At 46.6% G+C, this 19,973-nt stretch overlaps 1 protein-coding gene across 1 annotated transcript in view; it reads right to left on the bottom strand.

Moving 5' to 3' along the window:
* CSMD2 (CUB and Sushi multiple domains 2) overlaps positions 1-19,973 on the bottom strand; it is a gene marked incomplete at both ends in the record, with an annotated part of 259,384 nt that overhangs the window by 90,796 nt on the left and 148,615 nt on the right. The window contains 7 exons of the mRNA XM_080632482.1: positions 15-230; positions 4,889-5,005; positions 5,223-5,411; positions 5,798-5,985; positions 6,685-6,823; positions 8,968-9,162; positions 11,317-11,643. Coding sequence (XP_080488608.1) covers positions 15-230; positions 4,889-5,005; positions 5,223-5,411; positions 5,798-5,985; positions 6,685-6,823; positions 8,968-9,162; positions 11,317-11,643 — 1,371 coding nt within the window. The remainder of the gene's footprint in view (positions 1-14; positions 231-4,888; positions 5,006-5,222; positions 5,412-5,797; positions 5,986-6,684; positions 6,824-8,967; positions 9,163-11,316; positions 11,644-19,973) is intronic.

Here is a 19,973-nt window from a genome sequence, read left to right as displayed (position 1 = left end):
ACTCCTGTGCTTACCTGAGAAGGTGATGTTGAAACCCTCATAGGACATGGAGAAGTCTGAGATGAAGCGAATCTGAGCAGAGAAGTTTCCAAAGAGCCCTGCACTGAGCGGGGCAGGGAGCCGAGAGCCCGTCAGCTGCTTCAGGGGCTGAGCAAAGCTGGTATTTTCAGTGATCAGGAGGTAGTCGTGGCCGTTCTCCAAGTGAAAGGTGTGGAAGGTGAAGAACACACCTGCAAGGGAGGAGAAAGAGAGATGTGTTTGTGTGGCACCCCTCTGTTCCAGAGCCAAAGCCCTGAGAGGGCACCAGTACCGATTCCCTGTTTCCCAGTAGCAGCAGCCCAACCAAGAAGGAAAAGCACACTGAAAATCATGGACGTGTTTATGTTAGAAAGGAAATAGATGAGAAAAGGAAAACTGAGAACCTGAGAAGCAAAGTGAATCCCACACTTCTATGCCCATTATACTGGCAAAAATAAACCCCACAACACATCCAGCTACAGAAAAGCAGACCAACAATGGGTAACTATTTTGTTTCTTCTTCCAAATTCAATTTCAGCTTTTTGAAACATTCTGGTGAGAAGACTGTGACCTTGCTGCATTTGCAATGAACAAGGAAGCAGTAATGGATTATTGAAAGCATCCTTCACACCTACAGACACAAACCAGTAAGTACTTCAGGCCTGTGCAGAGGCCTCCAGCTAGGTGATTTTTCAGGCAGGAATTCAAATGCAATTATAAACACTTATTCTCTGGAAAATAAATTCCATCTTTGGAAAACAAAAATGGCAGCAACAGCTTTCAGAGAGCAGAGCAAGGCAGGATCTTGTATCAAAACCCTTGTCACATCACCGGCACACGAATTTAACAAGCTAAAGCAATGCCTAGCAATAAAAAAAGCCTCTCTGCATTTATATGGCTTCTTTCATCCGAGGATCTTAGCACACTGAGCACCACGGGGCAGGCTCTGAGCCCATGCTCAGGCTGAATGGGGCTTTGCTCTCCTCACACCACCACCAAACCCAACAGGGCTATCTGCAGAGACACAGGCTCCCCCCGTGCAAGCCCAAGAGCTGCGATCTGCTCTTCATCAGTCACAGCCAGAGCCCTTCCTCCTCGCACGGATCAGGAGTGCCCAGTGGCATGACCAAGTTATCTCAGTTAAGCCAGTGATTAACAACATGGAGCCTGCCAGGCTGCTGAGACCCAAGGGCTGTCTTGCTCTGCATCCCATCCCTGCCAAAGTACAGCATCAGCTGCTTCCCAAGCGAGCGCAGGAAACCTGTACATAAGGATCAGAGGAATAATCTCCTCCTTGCTCCCCATTAATTTCTGGAGATCAGGATGTGACCAACCTAGAGAATGATTAAAGCTCTGGAGCATGAGATTTAATACCCATCCCAACAGGTTTTTGTCAGCATCAAATTATAACTCTGAATATTCCATTTATCCCTATGCCTATCCAATTTCTTTTTGAAGGTTTACTGGTCACATGCAAGCAGTTTCCTTTCAATAAATGAAGGTCAGAGGGGCTGGTAACCAACACAAAGCCTTTCCCGCAGAAATCACTGGATTGGGAAGGAGCAGAGCACACAGGGCATCTCAACAGCCTTCTTTTCTCTCCATCTTTATCCCTGCACAGCAGCTCCTTGCACTTTGCTCATCTCCAGTGTCCCAGGCAGAAGTATTTGTGTGGCCCACTACTTAGTGATGACTGAAAGGGGTCTCGACTTTGACAATTCCTTCATTATATCCAGGTAAATATTATACGGAGCCTGGCAAAGATGTTTTAGTTCCACCGTTCCCCACAAAACTCCGTAAAGGTAGGAAACGTGGAATGGTTTCCAAATGTTTGTTATTCTCACCAGCAGTACAGTCAATCAAAAATATGACCTGTTTTGACCTGAAAACCTGGGTGAGATGCAGTGAATACAAAATGCTTTCAGTTTTCCCTGCTTATCAACTGACAACAAATTTATACCCTTGGTTTTACAAACCTCAACCTAAGGAACAGGAATCGCTCCACCAAAACCAACACACCAACAGAGGAACACAAGTGTAATTCAGTCCCCAGGACCAGGAGGACAGTCCCTGATTCCAGGTCTTTTAGAACAACTCCAACCACAGGGCACGAGGCCTCTCCAGCAGCAGAGCCAGTTAAAGGCTGTGTAACTGCAGCCATAAGGGCTAATTATAAACTCATTTTAAAGGATCTGTGACTGATTAAACCTTTGCTCTGGTCTGAAATTTACTGTGGCACAAAACGTCTCTGCAAATGCAGGCTTGATTTTGGTTTCTCTCCATCCCCCCCCATTTTCTGTAAAAGAAAACAGCAAAAGAAATTATAGGGTAAATAAATCACTTTGAAGTTATCAGATTAAAACTAATAGTCTCTTTTTAAACGTTTACATACCTTTAAAATTAAGCTGCTTTTAAACTCAATTTGTACAGCTCTTGAGTCCATAAAGTAAATCAGTGTCTGCAGTCATATAAAAATAACTATTATAACAACAGCTTGTTTAAATTAGGGGACTCATGTGCTGGCCATGTGCGAGATGTTCATAAAGATCTGGGAGTGAATAACTTGAGTCCAGGTTTTATGGTGCAGATCATCCCTGCTCAGCCACTGGCTCGGCAGGGAATAGCTGGCTGGACTGGGAAAGCACAAGCTCTGAGCTCTGTTCTGGTTTTGGGGAACTGAAAGCCTTCCCATGCCTGGGGCAGCAGCAATGCTGCACGCCCAAGCAGTGCGGCATGGGCAACGTGGGTGTGGGAAACTAGAACAAGAGAAATCAGGTACAATGGCAAACACTTCAGTAAATATAACACCAAATGTGCCCAGGGATCACTGATGCACCCCGTGGTCTCCAAGAACAGGGACCTGAAAGGCAAAGCAGAGAGAGAAGGCTCTGCACTGATGATGCAGATAGCTGGGAATGGCGCTCAGCTCCACCTTTTTTTGAAGTCTGTTCTGCTCTCCAAAGACTGAATTAATTCCATTTCAGTGGTGCTGGCTCAGGATCACACTGTTCTACTGCTCTTTACTGAGGAATGAGCAGGAACGTTGCAGGAATGCAGAAGAGAGCTGGGAGAAGCTTGTTGCAACGCATTACACAGCAGTTAACACAGTGACAGCTGGGAAAGGAGCTCATTAAGGAAGGCAGGATATTGTTGCAAGAGAAGGGATGCGTACGTGCACATGTGGATGTGTATGCATGCTCCCACCAACACAGCCCAGCAGCTAAACACATTTCAACATCTCCCACCAAACAGTGAAGAAAAGGGCATCTTTGGCTTTCATCTCCTTTCACTGCACTGGCAAATAAGCACGGAGTTTTCCTAACACGAAGTCGGCTGTATGCCAGCTTATTATAACTGTACAGCATCCTCTATCTAACCTCTCCTCTCGCCCTAACCTTGAACTCGCTTTGGAGATCTCCTGCATCCAACCAGGCTGAAGCTTTCCTAGCCCAGAAAGCTCCACAGGCACAAGGGTGATCCTGCCAGGGGGTGCAGCACTGCCCTGCAGAAGGGATCCCACCCTGTGCTGCAGTTCATTTCCAGCGAGGACAACCTTGAAGGAAGGACACCAGCAGTGGCTACAGAGGGGGATGAAAATACCAAACCAAACACAACAGGAACATGCTCCTTTCATTAAAGAGATTCTTCTATTCCAAACACTCAGTGTCTTTTCTCAGCATCTTATCCTCCTCTTTCCAGCACAACCTTGTAGGTAACGAGCAGTTGAAACTCTTGTCAGAGACCCCTGTATATTTTCAACCAGCTGGATTTACAGAGCACCTCATGGTCTGATCTTCCAGTATTCAGCATCCGCAGCTAAGGCCAGAATTCCTAGAAAAAGCTACCAGGCTTCAGTCTGCTAAAGCTCAGACCAGCTTTTCAGAGAGCTCAACATCAGCTTCCTCAGTGTGACAAACATGGTCCAGTTGAAGATGGTGAGATCCAGACATGAATTCTCTGGATCATCCAGAACTGCATCACACTAAGGAATGTGTGTTTCCTCTACTACTGAACTGGCCACAGCAGGATCTTTTACAGGACAGGGGACAAAAAGCCCCTAGCCTTATGCAGACGTATCCCTGCTACCTGAAAATACTCCGTGTTTTATCAAGCCTTGCTTAGCTTGGTCAGGAGACTTTCTTTTGCTGTTGTCATAAAAGCACACAGGCCATCAGACTTGCACTTTCTCATACAAAAGAGTGTCAGTTTGCTGTGTTATGCTTAGCTTAGCTACCGGATAATGCAGTGCCTCATCAGAGAGCTGAATCCCAGGCAGAGTGGATTAATGAGGAGTGGTGGATTGCTCCTACTCAACAGAACACTTTTCACAGCATGTGATAGTTCCCTTAATGCACTGTGCTGTTCATTGACAAGTTTATTTGCTGTAATACAAATGGTATTTGCAAAATTGGCTCATGATAGCTCCCGTCGTGCTGATATCCGGTACAACGAGACAGTGGCATAAGAGCCATAAAGTTCCATAAAGGGTTTATACCCTTTGTGCTTAGCCTAGGCAGATACTGGCTGGATCAGGAGAAATTACCCTCTGCCCTTGGACATAAAACTTGCTCTCTAATCCTCAATGATCCTTTTCTTGACATTTTCCTGCAAGATAAAAGACTTGCCTGCATTGCACAGGAGATTGGACTAAATAGATCAGCACTTTGCCTCTGTGCTGGCAATGCTGCTCACCAGTGGGGAAATGAGAGCTGCAGAACTAGGTCAGAGCTGGAGACAGAGAGCACTTCCCATGATGGTATCCACCATCACTGAGAGAGAAACTCCTGGTTTACACAGGGAGCACTTGTCTCCCGCTGACCATCACCCTTCAGCCCATCTCTAAAACCACTCCAAGCTAAAGGGTTCTCACCTTTTCCATGGGATGTTTCTATTGTCCACGTGCAGTTCAAGTTATTTGGATAAAAATCAGGGAAGCCTGGGGATAGGATGGTACCGCTGGACCCACGAATGTAACCTCCACATAGAGCTGCAGACAAAAATAGTAACGAAAGAATTAAGTAATTCCAACTCTATCATCAGCTGGAAGAACCTCAGTTCTTGTGAATGGCAAAACAAAGCCCACCCCATCAAAACCAAACACAGGCCAGAGGTCAAACGCCACTGTGAGCTGTACAGCTGCTGCTCAGCTTCTGCAGAGCAAGTGTTTGCCACCTCCTGCGGATGTTACCGTCCATGCTCCTCACCCTCGCAGCTGGGCAGTGGCCGGCTCCACTGGAAGTTGGGCTCGCACTCCAGAGCTTCGCTGTCACTCAGGGTGTAGCCGGAATCGCAGCTGAACGTCACCAGTGCTCCCACGTAGAAATCATTCCCGTGGCGCTGGCCATTGACCGGGATCCCTGGATCCAAGCAGTGGTCCGACTGGAGCTTCACAGCTGTGGCAAACAAACCCACTCGTGTCAGAGCGCTCGGAGGCTGCAGAGCTGCAAGGCGCTGTGACTAAACTGGGGGAAGTTCAACTCCTCCTATGAGCTCAAAGTCCTACTGGATTAACCCCAAAGGAAGAGGATGAAATGGATGGAGGAACTCAAAGCTGCCTCCTAAAATCAGTAATATTCTGTGGATGCTAGAATAAACACGAAAACTCTAAGCAAGTAAGTCAGAAAGCAGAACTGCTCCTTCCCTTGCAGCAGCTTCACACTCTCCAGTCACTGGAGCAGTGCTAACTGCCTAGTAAAGGGGAAAAGCAAGTCCAGCGGGCTCTGACTGAGAGCACTGTGCTGCTGGTGAACATGGAATTACATGAGTAACTTCCACTTACTTTCATATCGGATCTGAAAGCCTATGTCAGAGTGGCTTTTGTCAGTGGTGAAGAGGAGGTAGAGGTAGTTGCTGGTGCTGATGAGGAACTGGGGCACTTGAGTCCCATCATAGACACCTATCAACGGGGAAGAATAGGACCGGCCATCTCGCACTTCCAGGGTGTCGTAATTCACTTCTGTCTTAAACCTGAAAGGGACACAAGAACAGGTCTGTGAAAAACCCGCATCACTAACTTTTCTTCACTGTAGTTCTGAATGTGCCCTCATGACTGGAAGGCAGCACGTGCCATGGGGTGACACATGGCTCTGTTTCTGTGGCCTGACCTTCAGCTGAGGGAGCATCTTACCGAGAACATGCCATTGCCCTCATATCCATTTCAGCTTCTGATCCTTTGCCTGCTTCATGTGCTGACACCAAACAGCCTTTGCAGCAACAAATGTCTTCTGCTAAATGCACAATCGCCTCCCAGGCACAGAGACCCAGGTTCAAGAAAGCTCAGCTCTCCTCAAACATGAGATCCAAGGCAGGTCAAGAGACTCAGCACACAGGATCCTCACTGCTGCTGCACGCTGAACACGTGGGAGCTCAGCCTCCACAAACATGTCCTACGCGTGTCTGAAATAGCACTGCCAATGAGCAGGAGTTAGTCGAAACAAGAAGGGAAAAAACCCCCACCATTTCCCACCTTTTCTTCAGGAATGTGAGGTGACTCCTACCCTCTTGTCAGGAGTTAATAAAAACGGAAAGAGAGAAAGAGAAGGTGGCTGCAAACACAGCGCTGAGCGGTTCGTTCCCTTCTCCTTTGGGTGGCTACAGCTCGGCACTGCTGGAGCCAGGGGTAAACAAGCACAGAGAGGAAGCCTCTGAGAAGCCCAAGGTGAGTACCTGTCAAATGTGATCTTGATGGGGTAGCCCGGCTGGGCCTCTATGACCCACGCGCAGCTCAGCGAGTCCTTGTAGAAGCCAGGCCAGCCCGGGGAGAGGATGGTTCCGCTCGGTGATGTTAAGTGGCCCCCGCAGGGTGCTGAGGACAAGGACATGACAGAATTCAGGCATGATCAGATGCAGTCCTCCCCCGGGCAGTCTGTCCTGCCATGCAATAGCTTTCATGCACTGCTGTTTCTCATGTGTTAAAAAAAACCAGATCCAGATGATCAACCCGGTCTAATGGAAGGTGTCACTGCCCAAGGCAGGGGGTTGGAAGCAGATGAGCTTTAAGGTCCCTTCTGACCCAAACCATCCTTATGATTCTATGAAATAACAACACTAGCTGGTAGGAAATCGCGCTTTCAGCTTAAACTGAAGATATAGCAGCCTGCTGCTGTATCTGTGGGAGTCAGCAGCCTGACCTTGTGCAGTGGCTCTAAGGAGACAGGGTATAACAATAATTATTAGATATAAAACCAGAGAAAACTGCAAGGTCAGTTTGCATTTCAGCAGCTGCAGGTGCCAGAAAATCTTTCATATTTGTGGTAATTGAGTCATGTCTTTTCTACCACGAGGGACATCACAAGACTGTGGCATTTATTCCGCAGTGTGGTCCCTTGCGCCATCAGCAGAAGCTGAAGGCACATCATCATCTCTTCTGGAGAAAGCACACTGGATCTGATGGACCAGAGGTACAAAATCCTATCACCCTCAATAAATGCAACATATTGTCCTCTAAAGAAACCAAATGGGATGGAAAAATGTGTCTGCTCCTGTTTGTGTTTCCCCTGCTCAGCACTTTGCAGGATTCATCACCCTGGTGTTTCTTTATGTCCAAGTCCCTGATGCTGCTTACACGTGCCTTGCGTGGCTCTATAAACCTCCTCCTTCTTTAAAAAGCTAATTAAAATGTTCACTTAACCGAGTGCACAGTGAAGGGTGAGCCAGAGAAATCACCAATGTGATCACAGAGAAAAAGCACAAGTTAATGGCACAAGGTTATCAAAGCTTCCCAAGATAAAGGTTCCTTAGAATTGTAGTATTTAATGTATTTTTCCTTTCTACACTTACAAGTACATAAACTTCAAGGCTCATGCAAGCAATGGCAGCCTTGAATCAAACCTGCAGACGTTTTCGTGCCTGCTGATTGCCAAAGAAAAATTATACAAGATTATAAAAAAGTTCAGCTTCTTTTATGTGAAAGTTACTGAACACAACTGACACCTTCTTCTTTCAATCTGAAAGACAATGGGGCTGATTGTGCAATTTCTGCTGCTCATCCACTTCAACAATGCAGGACCAAATTATTTCTCAGTATTACAGTACTATTTCTCAATAGCACAGTACTTGTGATTCAAATTACTGTAAATACCAGAGCAGGGCATCATTTCCCTGGGAACAGAGGGCAGAGGAAGACTTTTCACTTCTTTTTTTTTCCATTTTTCCATATTAGAAGCTCTAACGGACTAGGAAAAAGCTGTGAAATCTGGATTAAAGCCTTTCATCCAAGCCACATTTCTGCGTTAGCCATTGTAGCTGCGGTAGCAAGGAGATGTAAATGCAGAACTTCTGGCTCTCAACTGTCAAGAGTCCATCAGGCCAAACTGATACTGAGGAAGACACGCTGAAGGTACATGCCTGTTCACTTCTCACAGTCGAGATCTGTACCTTTTGCTTCTTTCATTATATAAATATTATACATTTCATTATATAAATATTATACATTTTACGTGTACCAAAAATCAGGACAGAAAAATGTCACTGTGTATCTTTCCGCTTTCTTATTCCCTTCAGGACAAGAGTAGCAGTGAAGCTTTGAGTCATCAGTAAACCAAAGCCTTTTATTATTGTTATTAGCAAAACGCCTGTTGCAACAAGAACTGAGCTAATAAAAATAATCCCCACCATTTATTTCACAGAAAACCAGAAAACTGAGTTCAGTGCTCAGTGGTTGCTGGGCAGGCTCTTCCTCCTCAGCAAACTCTTCTGTGCCAACACCACCTTCCAGAGCTGCGTGAAATCCTGGCCATAACTGAGAAGCTGAAGGTCAGAACTAAGTCTAGGAGTCCTTCAGCTCTCAGCAAGCACCTCTGCCTATATGATGGCAGGACTGTGCACCTTCCCTATGGGTTATCTGACTGGGACCTTGACAGAACTGTTATGCTTTATCCCCAAAACACCAGGGATCATTCTCCCTCCAGGTTGCACGTACAGACTAGTAGGAAAGATGGTAAAAGTCACCTTCACATCTGAGCACGGCGTTGTTCCAGACCACGTTTCCTTCCTTCAAGATGCAGGTGATGGTTTCTGAGCCATGGGTCCTAATGAAGCCCTCATCACACAGGAAAGACACTGAGCTACCAAGCTGGAGGCTGTCACCAAATCGCTTTCCATTCACAGGCACACCAGGGTCAGGGCATTCATTGTGCCTAAATGCTAAGAGGGAAAGAAAGAGAACAGTGAGTTTCTGCCCTCTGTCCAATGCAAAAGCATGTTGGACCACACACTTAGCAATTAATCAATACTTTCTATGTAAGCAATAGTACTTGTTCTTGCCCCTTGACACTGGGACAGACTCAAATGGAAGACCAAACAATACGGACTGAATTTGACCCAGCAAAGCCACTGTGTTTCACATGGGCAAGTCAGTCTGTGCCAGATACACATCACCACCTCTTCTCCAAGACACCCATGTGCGTGTTCTCACTGTTCAACTTTTCATCTAGTTGAAGTCACTTAGATTTTTCTGTCCCCTGTCTCTATTGCAAGTGTTCATTTGCACCCTGACAGAGGAAGATTAAAACATTTGCATGTAAGAGGTGCTGGGATACAGCAGCAACAGGGGCCAGAAAGGAGCCTGCAGAACCAAATTGCTGTCCTAAACATCTTTCACATATGAAAATACACAAATACTCAAAATAAAAACTTTAAAAAACTCAAAGGCATCTGCATAGAGGGGACATCAGTTAACCATTAATGAGAAAAAATGAAAGCTTTAAGGCCCTGTAGTTAAAAGTAAGGGTCCTCTCAGCATACTCTGTGACTGACTGCCGTGAACCTTGCTTGTCATCATTACTAGGATAAAATGAAGGACAACAGCAATTACCTTTCTAGGTGTTGCAAAGTTGCACGTGGACTTGCACAGACACACAGCTCTGTTTAAAGGCCTGCCTTTTTCCAGCAGCTGAAAACTAGGCCAGAAAGTAAGTCTATAGCCTTCACTCCCCATTAAGTGCATAATTATGTACTAGATCTTCACACGCTGGGAGGTGGTCTTCAGAAATGAGCAGCGTATTAAAGATTAAAGCCTCCAGATTAATTACACACACGCTTTTAATATCTTTAATGCACTTGACCAAATTCAGATGAGTTCTGGATTTCTACAGAGCATCATTACTCTTCTAACAATCTTGTTAGATACACTGCTGAAGAAGAAAACACAGGCTGAAGCTGTTCTGTGTGCTCTGGTATCCATCCCTTGTAGCAGGATGTTCTCTCCTCTCTCATACCTGAACTGGGATGGCAAAGTATCTGAGAAAGTCTCAGCAGTTCCCTTTCGGTATTCAAGCAGTCAGAACACATTAACTGATGCAAACTTAAGAGTAATTTACAACAATAAAGAATTTGCTTTAAAAATGTCTTCATTCAGAAGGACAGCCACAATTCCCAACACGGGTACGTAATGTATCAGAGACGCATCCTGGAGGGACCAGCAGCGCTCCTGGATGAGCTGTCTCCCCCTCACAGGATCTAGGGCTCAATCCTGGCTATGCAATACTACCATACACAACCCACTTCACCTGATGAACCTTCTGCCTGCTGTAGTGTGGCAAATGATTTCTTCAGACCTCTGATTTTACTTTTTTGAATAAAGAGGATTTGCAATCATGGCTCCAAGGGCTGTTAATTCAGCTGTGCCACTAAAGGCTATTGTAACAAAGTCATTTATCAGTTCTGCTGAATAGGTTTAATAACGCTCTTCAGAAAATTATAGGACAATATGAGGATAAAATTGCTACAGCATCCATCTGAGATTTGAAAGCTGGACTTAGGTGAAGCCAAATATCTCTGTGGAAGTTTCAAGGCTTTATATGCTAAGACACTGCTACATGTTTCCCTCTATCTCCAAAGTCTTGCATGCTTTTAGATGTCAGCAAGTGGTGATAGGATTGACTGATGAACACAAGCATTCGAGATCGAATATGCCAAGCTCCCCACAAAGCAGTGTCTCAGCCCAGTGAGCAGAACAGAGGTATGAGAAGAGAGCAGAAAGCCCACAGAATGCAGCAAGCTGTGGGCTGGTGGTAGAACAGAAACCCTGGCTGCTCCAAGGATGGATAATCCAGGGGCAAACTGTGCCTTTCACACTGCTGGACAACACTTAAACTTCACAGCCAGGAAGAACCTGAGCAATCAGCTCTAAGCTTGACACCAATCCTCATTACCCAGCTGCAAATCTGAAGTAATCCCTAATTTTTGGATTTCCTTGGGAATTGCAGGAGTTTCAGTGAGATCAAACCCTTGCCTATCAGTCTCCACCAAGAGTTTAGAGCTTGAAATGAAAACCAGGAGGAAGGACGGGGCACTTACTGGTGAACGTTATGTTGAAGCCTCTCTTCTCCATGGAGTGGTCGGTCTGGAACTCCAGCCTGGCTACGTGACCGCTGCTGGTCAGAGAGGAGGGGATCTGGTTTCCTGAGAAGGTGCCCAGCACCGGGGATTCGGCAGTGCCACCATCCTTCACAGCCAGGAAATCAAACTGGGGCTCCACATCAAAGTCATTGAAAGCCAAGTGAATGCGGCTCTCGGGTTTAGCTATAATTAACCAAACACAGTGCAAGCTGCTTCCGTATTCTTCAGGGTAATTTGGTGACAGCACAATCCCAGACGGGGTGGTGAAGTTGAAAAAGCAGGAAACTGCAATAAGAAATCAGCATCAATCATGCAGCACAGCTCCTACAAGCTGCTCTGTCACTTTTCCCCCTCCCCTTATCCCCTGAGCTGGGAGATTCCTGCAAATTCCCAATTGCTTTGCTTCTCAGAGACACTTAAGGAAAGGAAGGGCTCAGTGCTCCATTCACTGCCTGCTGTCAGTGATTTATTTGCACGGGGAAGACGTGACTTCAAAAGAGTCTTCAGTCCCGCTTTGGGTTATTTGCCATTTGCCAGCCTAGCACAGGTTGCTTTTGCTGCAGGAAGAAAATGTCACTCAAGCAGGTGGGGATTTGCTTATTTGCAGGTGAATTCTCCTGCACGTCTCTGAGAGAAAGCCCACACAAGAACCAAATGTAGGACTATACCTAAATGAAAATAACATCAGCTGGCACAACGTAAACCTGAGGTGAGGAATCAGCTCACTGCTCTCCCATGCTCACCCCCCAGGCTCCTCTGCTGCATCCCCACCCAAGTGCTGGGTAACCGTGGATGCAATTCTGAGCACAGTGTAGGCTCTTCAGTGTACATTTTACAATAACTCCACTTTTAGCTTACTTTCTATCGGCTAAATACGCTTTTCACCCGTGCTCCTCAGCAGAGGTGACTGCACTCAGGCAATCCCACTGCACACAGACAAACTCCTCACATTCAGACTATGCTCATCCTGCATTAAATAACTCCACAGCAATAAATAATAATGCATTAAATAATTGATACAGCAATAAATTGTCAATGCTTTTGAGAATGAGCTGTGAATCAACTTGCCTTTGTCTCTATCTCCTTAGGCAGCTGTTTACACCTCTGCCCAACGGGCAGTGAGAAACAAAAGCTGTTTGGTTTTGGTGAGGACTCTGCTGCATCAGGCAAGGAACAGCCCAGGAACCATCCCAAGCTTCCCTCAAGTGCCAAAGGGCCTGGGGCAGCTCTGGTGGGCTGGAACCTTCCCCTTCCCATCACAAATAAATCACTGACTTCTGCTGGCTGGCAGCTTACCATAAAGAGGCACCAAACCAGACTGCCATTCCCAGGAAAATCATTAAACCCAGTCTCTCCACTGAAGTTGAGGGGAACAGTGCGCATGGAGGAACCCTTCAGCTCTCAAGGGTTTCAATATATACTGTATTTCAGCTGACAAAGTCCATCAATTTGAGAAAGCAAGGCTGCCTTGTAAGTGGTACCTTCCCAATGTTGGTCTCTTACGTACATATGCTTTACTCAACTCTTTCCCCACCATCACCCTTGGGAAAATGCATTATTTGGAACACACATCTCACTCATTCCTGGCAAAAGGATGCTGCATCGAGGATGAGGCTGGTTTCAGTTTGGCATTTATACAGTTATTTGGTTCAATGCTCATCCTCCCTCTGTTATTTTCCCTGTCTTCCTTCAACACTTAACGGTTTCAGATCAAATAAGATGGACATTACCACGACGTTATCAAGGCTAAGAGCTACACAATCTATTTCCTGCTCTCGGCAACAAAGAGAAGAGATTAAAGAGAAAGCAAACTGCAAAATATCCTCAGGATTTGGGTTCTTTACTAGATGCTGAAATATTAAGGGATGCTGTCAAATAATTCTGCCACCATAAGCTTGGTATAATCTGCCTAGGAATAGGTATTGAAAATAACTGCACAGAGAAAAGTCTTAGTGGTAGGAACTCCTCATCAAAGGAGTAAATCAGCATTCATACAGGACCTACAGTACCACACAGACCACAACAGCGAGGTACGGTTGCTAGCACAGCTATTACAGCACAGAGCTGCCGGCTCCTGTCAGGAAACAACAACAAAGAACTTGCTGACAAAAGACAGAAAAGCAGAGTGACGGAAGAATAGAAAATTAACCTTTGCTAAGATGAAACACAATGACACAGAAAACCACCCGCACCAGCCTTCACCGCAGGGAAGCAAATGACACTTCTGATCTTCCATAAAGTAACGAGTGCCGCTGACAGCCAAGCTGCGGGAGGAAAGGCCACTGCCCCACGCACCCACATCCCCGGCCATGGCACCCGTGTCCAAGCCCTCCTGCATGCAGTGGGGAGCTCAGCTTCACCCGCAGAGGGACACATCCAACCCAGGAAGCAACAACCCATCAGCAGGTTCATGAACAAGCTCAAGGTGTCTGTGATATGAAGATTTGCTTCATCTTTTAAAGCAGGAGAGGTTTTTCTTCAGCATGAAAGGAGTTTTTTGGTCTGTGGCTGCACCAGGATCCACATCAGTCTCTGCTTTCTCAGAGGTGCTTTGCTGGACACTTGCATAAAAGCAGAAGCTGTTTATGTAGATGTCACAGACACTGAAATGTGCTATTAAAAGGAAGAGGACAGGACCCATGGAAGGAGGAAGGCAGCTGAGCGCTACCTGTCTCGTGCTGTTCTGTGCATCTGAGACAGCTGGGAACAAAGAGCCCCTGAGGAGTGAGCAGTCACTGCAAATGTGACAGGCAGAGGTGAGTGCTGCTGCCTGCAGCCTGCCCGTCAGGATGCCAGGGCTGGGAGCACTCGTCACTCCCTCAGCTAAGAGACAGCAATTAGTATTTATTATCATTCTTAAATGTTACGAGGACATCTCATTATGTGCACAGCCCAGGTTCACATTTATAACCTAAATTGATCTGTGTCAATAATTGTCATTACTGACCAAGTACTGCAAAGGCAATAAGGAAAATCCCGTTATTAAATACAGCAGAATAAATGACAGCAAAACTGGGTACACACAAGTACCCACCACAGCCAGCGAGACCCATGTCACTAACGAAGGAGTACAAGGTATTTATTCAAGTCATCACAAACATTATCAAGATTCTGCCTTCATTTAGAGCAGTAAAAGAGCAAAGAAACAGCTCATTGCTTCTTGTGGCAGCAAGCCAAGGCACACTTGGCTGCGGCTTGAGGATGCTGCCCTGTGGTCACCTCACAGCGTGTGATGCTCGTGGCCAAGCTGGACACAGAGGTTATGTGATAGTTATTCACCAGCAGAACTGCTTGTTCCTGCACCTTCACCCAGGAGCAACTTCTGCATTTCTCTGGGTAGACCAAGCACAACTTCCTTCTCTTTTCTTCTGCCTTCAGAAGACCTTGCCTCCTCACAGACCACCTTGCTTCTCCTGGTGGCTCCAGACTCTCCAGCTCATCCTGCACATGGGAAACCAGGGCTGATCCCACTGAGAGGGCACACCTGCAATGCATGGGAATGGGAAAGGCACCAAGTTCAGGAGCTGAAAACCAAGCAGGGGATCACTGGGATAACTGCAGTCTCCATAGAAACAATAAAAATACCTGACTCCTCCGTCAGCTTTCAGGTATCATCCCCACAGCCTTGGACCGATGGGAGAGAGCTTGAAGGCAGTAGCGGCTTTGCTGCCTTACCCTTCCTTTTGAAGAAGATCCCTCCTCTAAGCATAGCTGGTGATGGACTGGAAAACCAGGAGCTCAGCAGGAGCCTGGTTAATACTGGCATGCCTTGCTCGGGAAGCAAACATCCCAAATAGCTGAGAGTGCTGGGAGCTCAGGGCACTGTTCCAGCTGTGAGGTAGTGTTTTATACCCTGTATTTTCCTCCTTCTGTATCGGTTTCAATAAACACATCTGCATCGTGATGCATCTTCCTTCTTAGAACCCCAAAGCACCAACAGGGCAAGGGGGATGTGAGGGAAAGGAGTCTAGAGATGATGCTATCGGGGAGAACTTTTTGTATTTCAGAGCAACAAACTCCCCAGCTAACTCTGATGGAGCAGCTGCCAGTGCCATCGAGTGGCTGACAGGGGCAGGACAGCAGGTAAATTAAGAAGAATGAAAACCAGGCAGGTTTTGGGTACCAGACCTTGAGGAAAACATTATCAGTGAACCTAAACCAGACTGTATAGGAGCCTCTGTGCACAGGGAGGAGCACTGAAATATCAAGGTGGGTTTCATTTCTATCCACTCCAAACAGAACAGTGATGGGGTTACTTGGGAATAAGACAAGTTCCTAAAACTTACTGGAAGATGCTGATCCACACCAGGACAGCGTCGTGCTGCTTGTCTGCCAGTGTTCTGCAGCCATCTGTTATTCAGGAGGTGCTCCAAGGCATGAAGACAAGATCCTTTCCTGTGTGGCTGTTTATTTCACATGGAACCTTCCCCATCCCTGCAGGCTCCCTTGGGAAAAGGTGGCTCCTTGGGAACTGGAATCCACAAGCCCAAAGTTTAATTGCCACTTTTTGCCAAAAGCCCCAAAGCAGCTGAGTGCTCTGTGGTGTACCTCTCCCTCGTGGTTTAGCAGAGCATCCTTCTGCTGCTGCAGTGCTCGGAGCCATCCACAACTGCTGCAACACATCCATCTCCTGGAAGCTGCTCCTGCAACAGGCTGGGACTCAGGTCCATGCAGCCCCATGGCCTCAACACAGTGCACTGCAAAGGGTGAGGCACGCCCAGAGTGTAATTGCAGCTACAGTACCTGCACCCCATGATGAAGTGCAGCAGAGGGTATGTGGGCAGGTTCAGCCACATGTGACATTCTGCTAGTGGGGAACAACAGAAGGAGCTTTGGAGATAAACTTGCACTCATGGACTCCACCAGCAAACTGGAAATACCCCACTGCAGCTTCCTCAAACGCCAACCCCACATGTAAAGCACTGAAGTAAAACAGGCATTAGGAAACTTCTCTGCAGACCAGATTGAAGATGGCAACATAAGACACAAGATACTCCCGTTTTCTGGATATTGAGACAGGGGAAGGGGACAATCTCCTTGCCTGATGAAACCAGTGAGTGCCATTTCAGATCCAGGCTCATGTGAAGAGAGGCAACCCATCATGCTGAGCAATTGCTGTCAGGAACATGGACAGATGCCTTGGCACAGGACAGCTCATTTATAGCAGCGTGAAGCCCTATCAGGGTAACAGTTCAACTGATTCAATCAGTAAAATAACAAGGATGGAGACAACCCAATACACTGCATCCTCCTGACCAGCACTGAGCACACAGCTGGCAGCACCTCAGATGAGCTGGAGAGAACTCACTGACAGTAACACCAAGGAGAAAATAGGCTCTGGTTCAACCCAGGTGCTTCATGCATCCAGCTCTCCATAGATACAGACAGCAAGGGAAACTTCCCAACTTAACTGACAAGCGGCATGCTGGCAGATGTGCAGCTTGAGACAACTGTCAAGGAAGAGCAGAAAGGACTGGGCTGGTCACGCAGCTCTCTTATAAAGTCACAGAAAGGGAAAGGGGAAATTTACACCAATAAAATGCCCTGGGAGCTCATGGAGGACAATTATAACTCAATTCATTGCAATTGAGAAGGTTCTTAGGTGCAATTGCTGCCCAGCCAAGCACTTAAGCATGTATGTCTGCTTAAGCAAACATTTAAATCTCAGTGCTTTGATAAACTAGGGCTGCAATGCAGAACAAGGGCTTTGAGGGAGAGTGCCCTGCTTAAAATTAAGAAAGGAACAGTCTTACATGGCTGCAACCATGAAACAAGGTTGTTAACAAAAGCTACAAATCCCTCATGTATATAGAGATCATGGTAATCCTGCCTTCATTTAATTTGCTTCCCTTGCTGCCAGAGAAAGACCGGATCTCAGCAGCTCCTGGGAACAGGCTGAGCATAAAGAGCATTTCACCACTGATTTGCTGCTCTGAACCCAACAAGATTCAGGGCAAGCAGAAGGTGCTAATGGGTCCTGAAGGACATGCATCTGTTGTAGAAGCCATCTAAGCCATGGACGTGGCCTCGGCAGGCACGGAGCCTGGTTCTTGGCAGAAACCCAGGATGCGAATGGCTGCTCTGCAGAGCCCAGAGCTGACGTGGTTTGGAAGGTTAAGGTTAGCTACCAAGTCCCTGTCCCAGCTCATCTGGCAGAGATAATTGGTGTCTCTGCCATTCATCATCAGGAGAATCATCTCAGGGTGCTTCATAAAAGCACTGAAAAGAGAAAAGCCTAAGAAAGTAAGGAGCCACACACAGCAAACCAGCGGGGAAAGGAAAATTAATGGAATCCTGACAGTTCCTCCAAAATCCACTCAAAGCAATCGCATCTACAAGTCCAATGTCAGCTGGAAAAACAAGACCTGTCTACAGCAGGAGGGAGAAACATTTTGGGAGCTGACATAAACTGTTCCATCAGCACTGCAAAAAGTAAGAGGAATGAAGGATAAAAGAGCACACAAAGGGTCCGGTTTCATCAGAATGAGGGCCCATGCTGCAGTTCAAAAGCCTGAAAACCTCCCTTATAATGAAACAACTATCATTTCTTTTAAAAGAAAACCTTCTGGAAGTATTATTGGACAATAAAGGATCATTGTGATCATCTTAACCATCCACCTCCTTAGTACAGCCTACGAAACAATTCCTGGTGCCTACAGATGTCCAGAAAGGAGCACCCCCATCTCAATCTATAAACGACTAAGGATGGAAAGCCTGGCACTGCCTTCAGTAGCCTGCCCCAAGGGTTAAACACTCTCTCTCTGTTAAAAAGCTATTATTTTTAAATGGCAAACTATGCTTTTATCACTGCTAACTTATAAAACACACTTTCATCCAAATTACTCTTCCTCGGGAAGGCTCCACAGGTTGCTGTGAATAACAGGTAGGAAAAGAAGAAAAGAGAGAAAAACAAAGAAAGAGAAAGAAAATAATGACCAATTGACAACTTAATTTAGAGCTAAATGAAAACCTTGCCAAGTGATATGAAATTACAGGGTTCTGTTCAGTACGTTGCTGGGAAAAACATCTATTGCACTTTGCATTTCCAGCTCCTAATCCTGCCTGTTTGTACCAGACAGTGCACACAAAGGTTAGCAGCCCAGCTCAGAACTAACATTTGTGATGTCTGGAAGATGAGCTAAGATTATGCAGCAGATACAATAGGCTGATATGGGATTAATTAAAAAAAAATAAGGAGTAATTAGCACTAAGGAGAAGTCAGAATTTATGTTGTTATTAAGGAAAATCAGACGTTTAAAAGAATGGAAAAACCCACAAAATCAAAATGCCTGATGAGGATGACTGATGCTGCGAGGGCTGGAGCAGCTCTGCTCTGGAGCCAGGCTGAGAGAGCTGGGCTGGGTCAGCCTGGACAAGAGAAGGCTCCTGAAGGGGAGACCTTAGAGCAGCTCCAGTGCCTAAAGGGGCTGCAGGAAACCTGGAGAGGGGCTTGGGACAAGGGCCTGGAGGGACAGGCCAAGGGGAATGGCTTTAACCTGCCCGAGGGGAGACTGAGATGAGCTCTTAGGCAGAAGCTCTTCCCTGTGAGGGTGCTGAGGTGCTGGCCCAGGGTGCCCAGAGAAGCTGTGGCTGCCCCATCCCTGGCAGTGTTCAAGGCCAGGTTGGACACAGGGGCTTGGAGCAAGCTGCTCCAGTGGAAGGTGTCCCTGCCCATGGCAGGGGTTGGAACTGGAGGAGCTTTGAGTTCCCTTCAACCCAAACAAGTATCACACAGTATCACAGTATCACAGTATGTTAGAGATTGGAAGGGACCTCAAAAGATCATCTAGTCCAATCCCCCTGCCAGAGCAGGAACACCTAAATAAGGTTACATAGTCTGGGAATCTATGACCGTGTTAGTGCTGTACACCTGCACGGTGATGGGGATCCTCAGCTGTGCCAACCCCCTGCTGCAGCCAGCTCAAAGACAACTCTCAACAACACAAAGGGTTTCGCTGGTGCTCAGCTTGTCCGAGAGAGTAAATGCCCCATTTCCAGTGAGCCAGCACAGCCCCCAGTGGTGGTGGCACCATGCTGCTGCTGGCTCCTGCACAACACAGTGACCGTGTGCAGCTTGGGCAGGGGAAATGGGCTGTGGGTGAGGTTTTCAAGTGAAGAAGAAGGGAAGAAAGCTTAACATCTGCTCCAAAGCCAGAGAAGAAAACATTTAACATAATTTCAATTGGAAATGCTTTGGGAAATGCCTTCTGTTCTGCTTAGAGGAATATTATGCATGTCTACTGCTCTAAGCAAGTTATAACACAAAATCCACTTACGATAACACAACAAAAAGACAGTCACTGGAAACTAAAGAAGCTCCTAAAGCGAGACCAGGGCATGACCAAGAGCCCTGTAATGACTATCACGTCAATGGACATAAAGTGTCTGGAGGAGTCCAGAAGTGCTCTGAAGCAGCACAACTCAAGCTACAGCCCCTTCACATGAACATACGTGTGCATATACATCTACACACACATTTATCCCCAGCCTCCGCGGAGCTGCAGTCAAGCGATGCCAAACAAACACCCCTCAGGTCAGTGCAGAAACCTCCCTCCCCAGTTTGCCTGATGCTCTGTGACCAGTGCTTACAAAATGCTGTTTTATTTCACTCTGGT

This window comes from Psittacula echo (assembly GCF_963264785.1).
Source record: "Psittacula echo genome assembly, chromosome: 21".
In the NCBI taxonomy this organism is placed as follows: domain Eukaryota; kingdom Metazoa; phylum Chordata; class Aves; order Psittaciformes; family Psittacidae; genus Psittacula; species Psittacula echo.
This window is presented reverse-complemented; position numbering and strand designations above follow the sequence as displayed.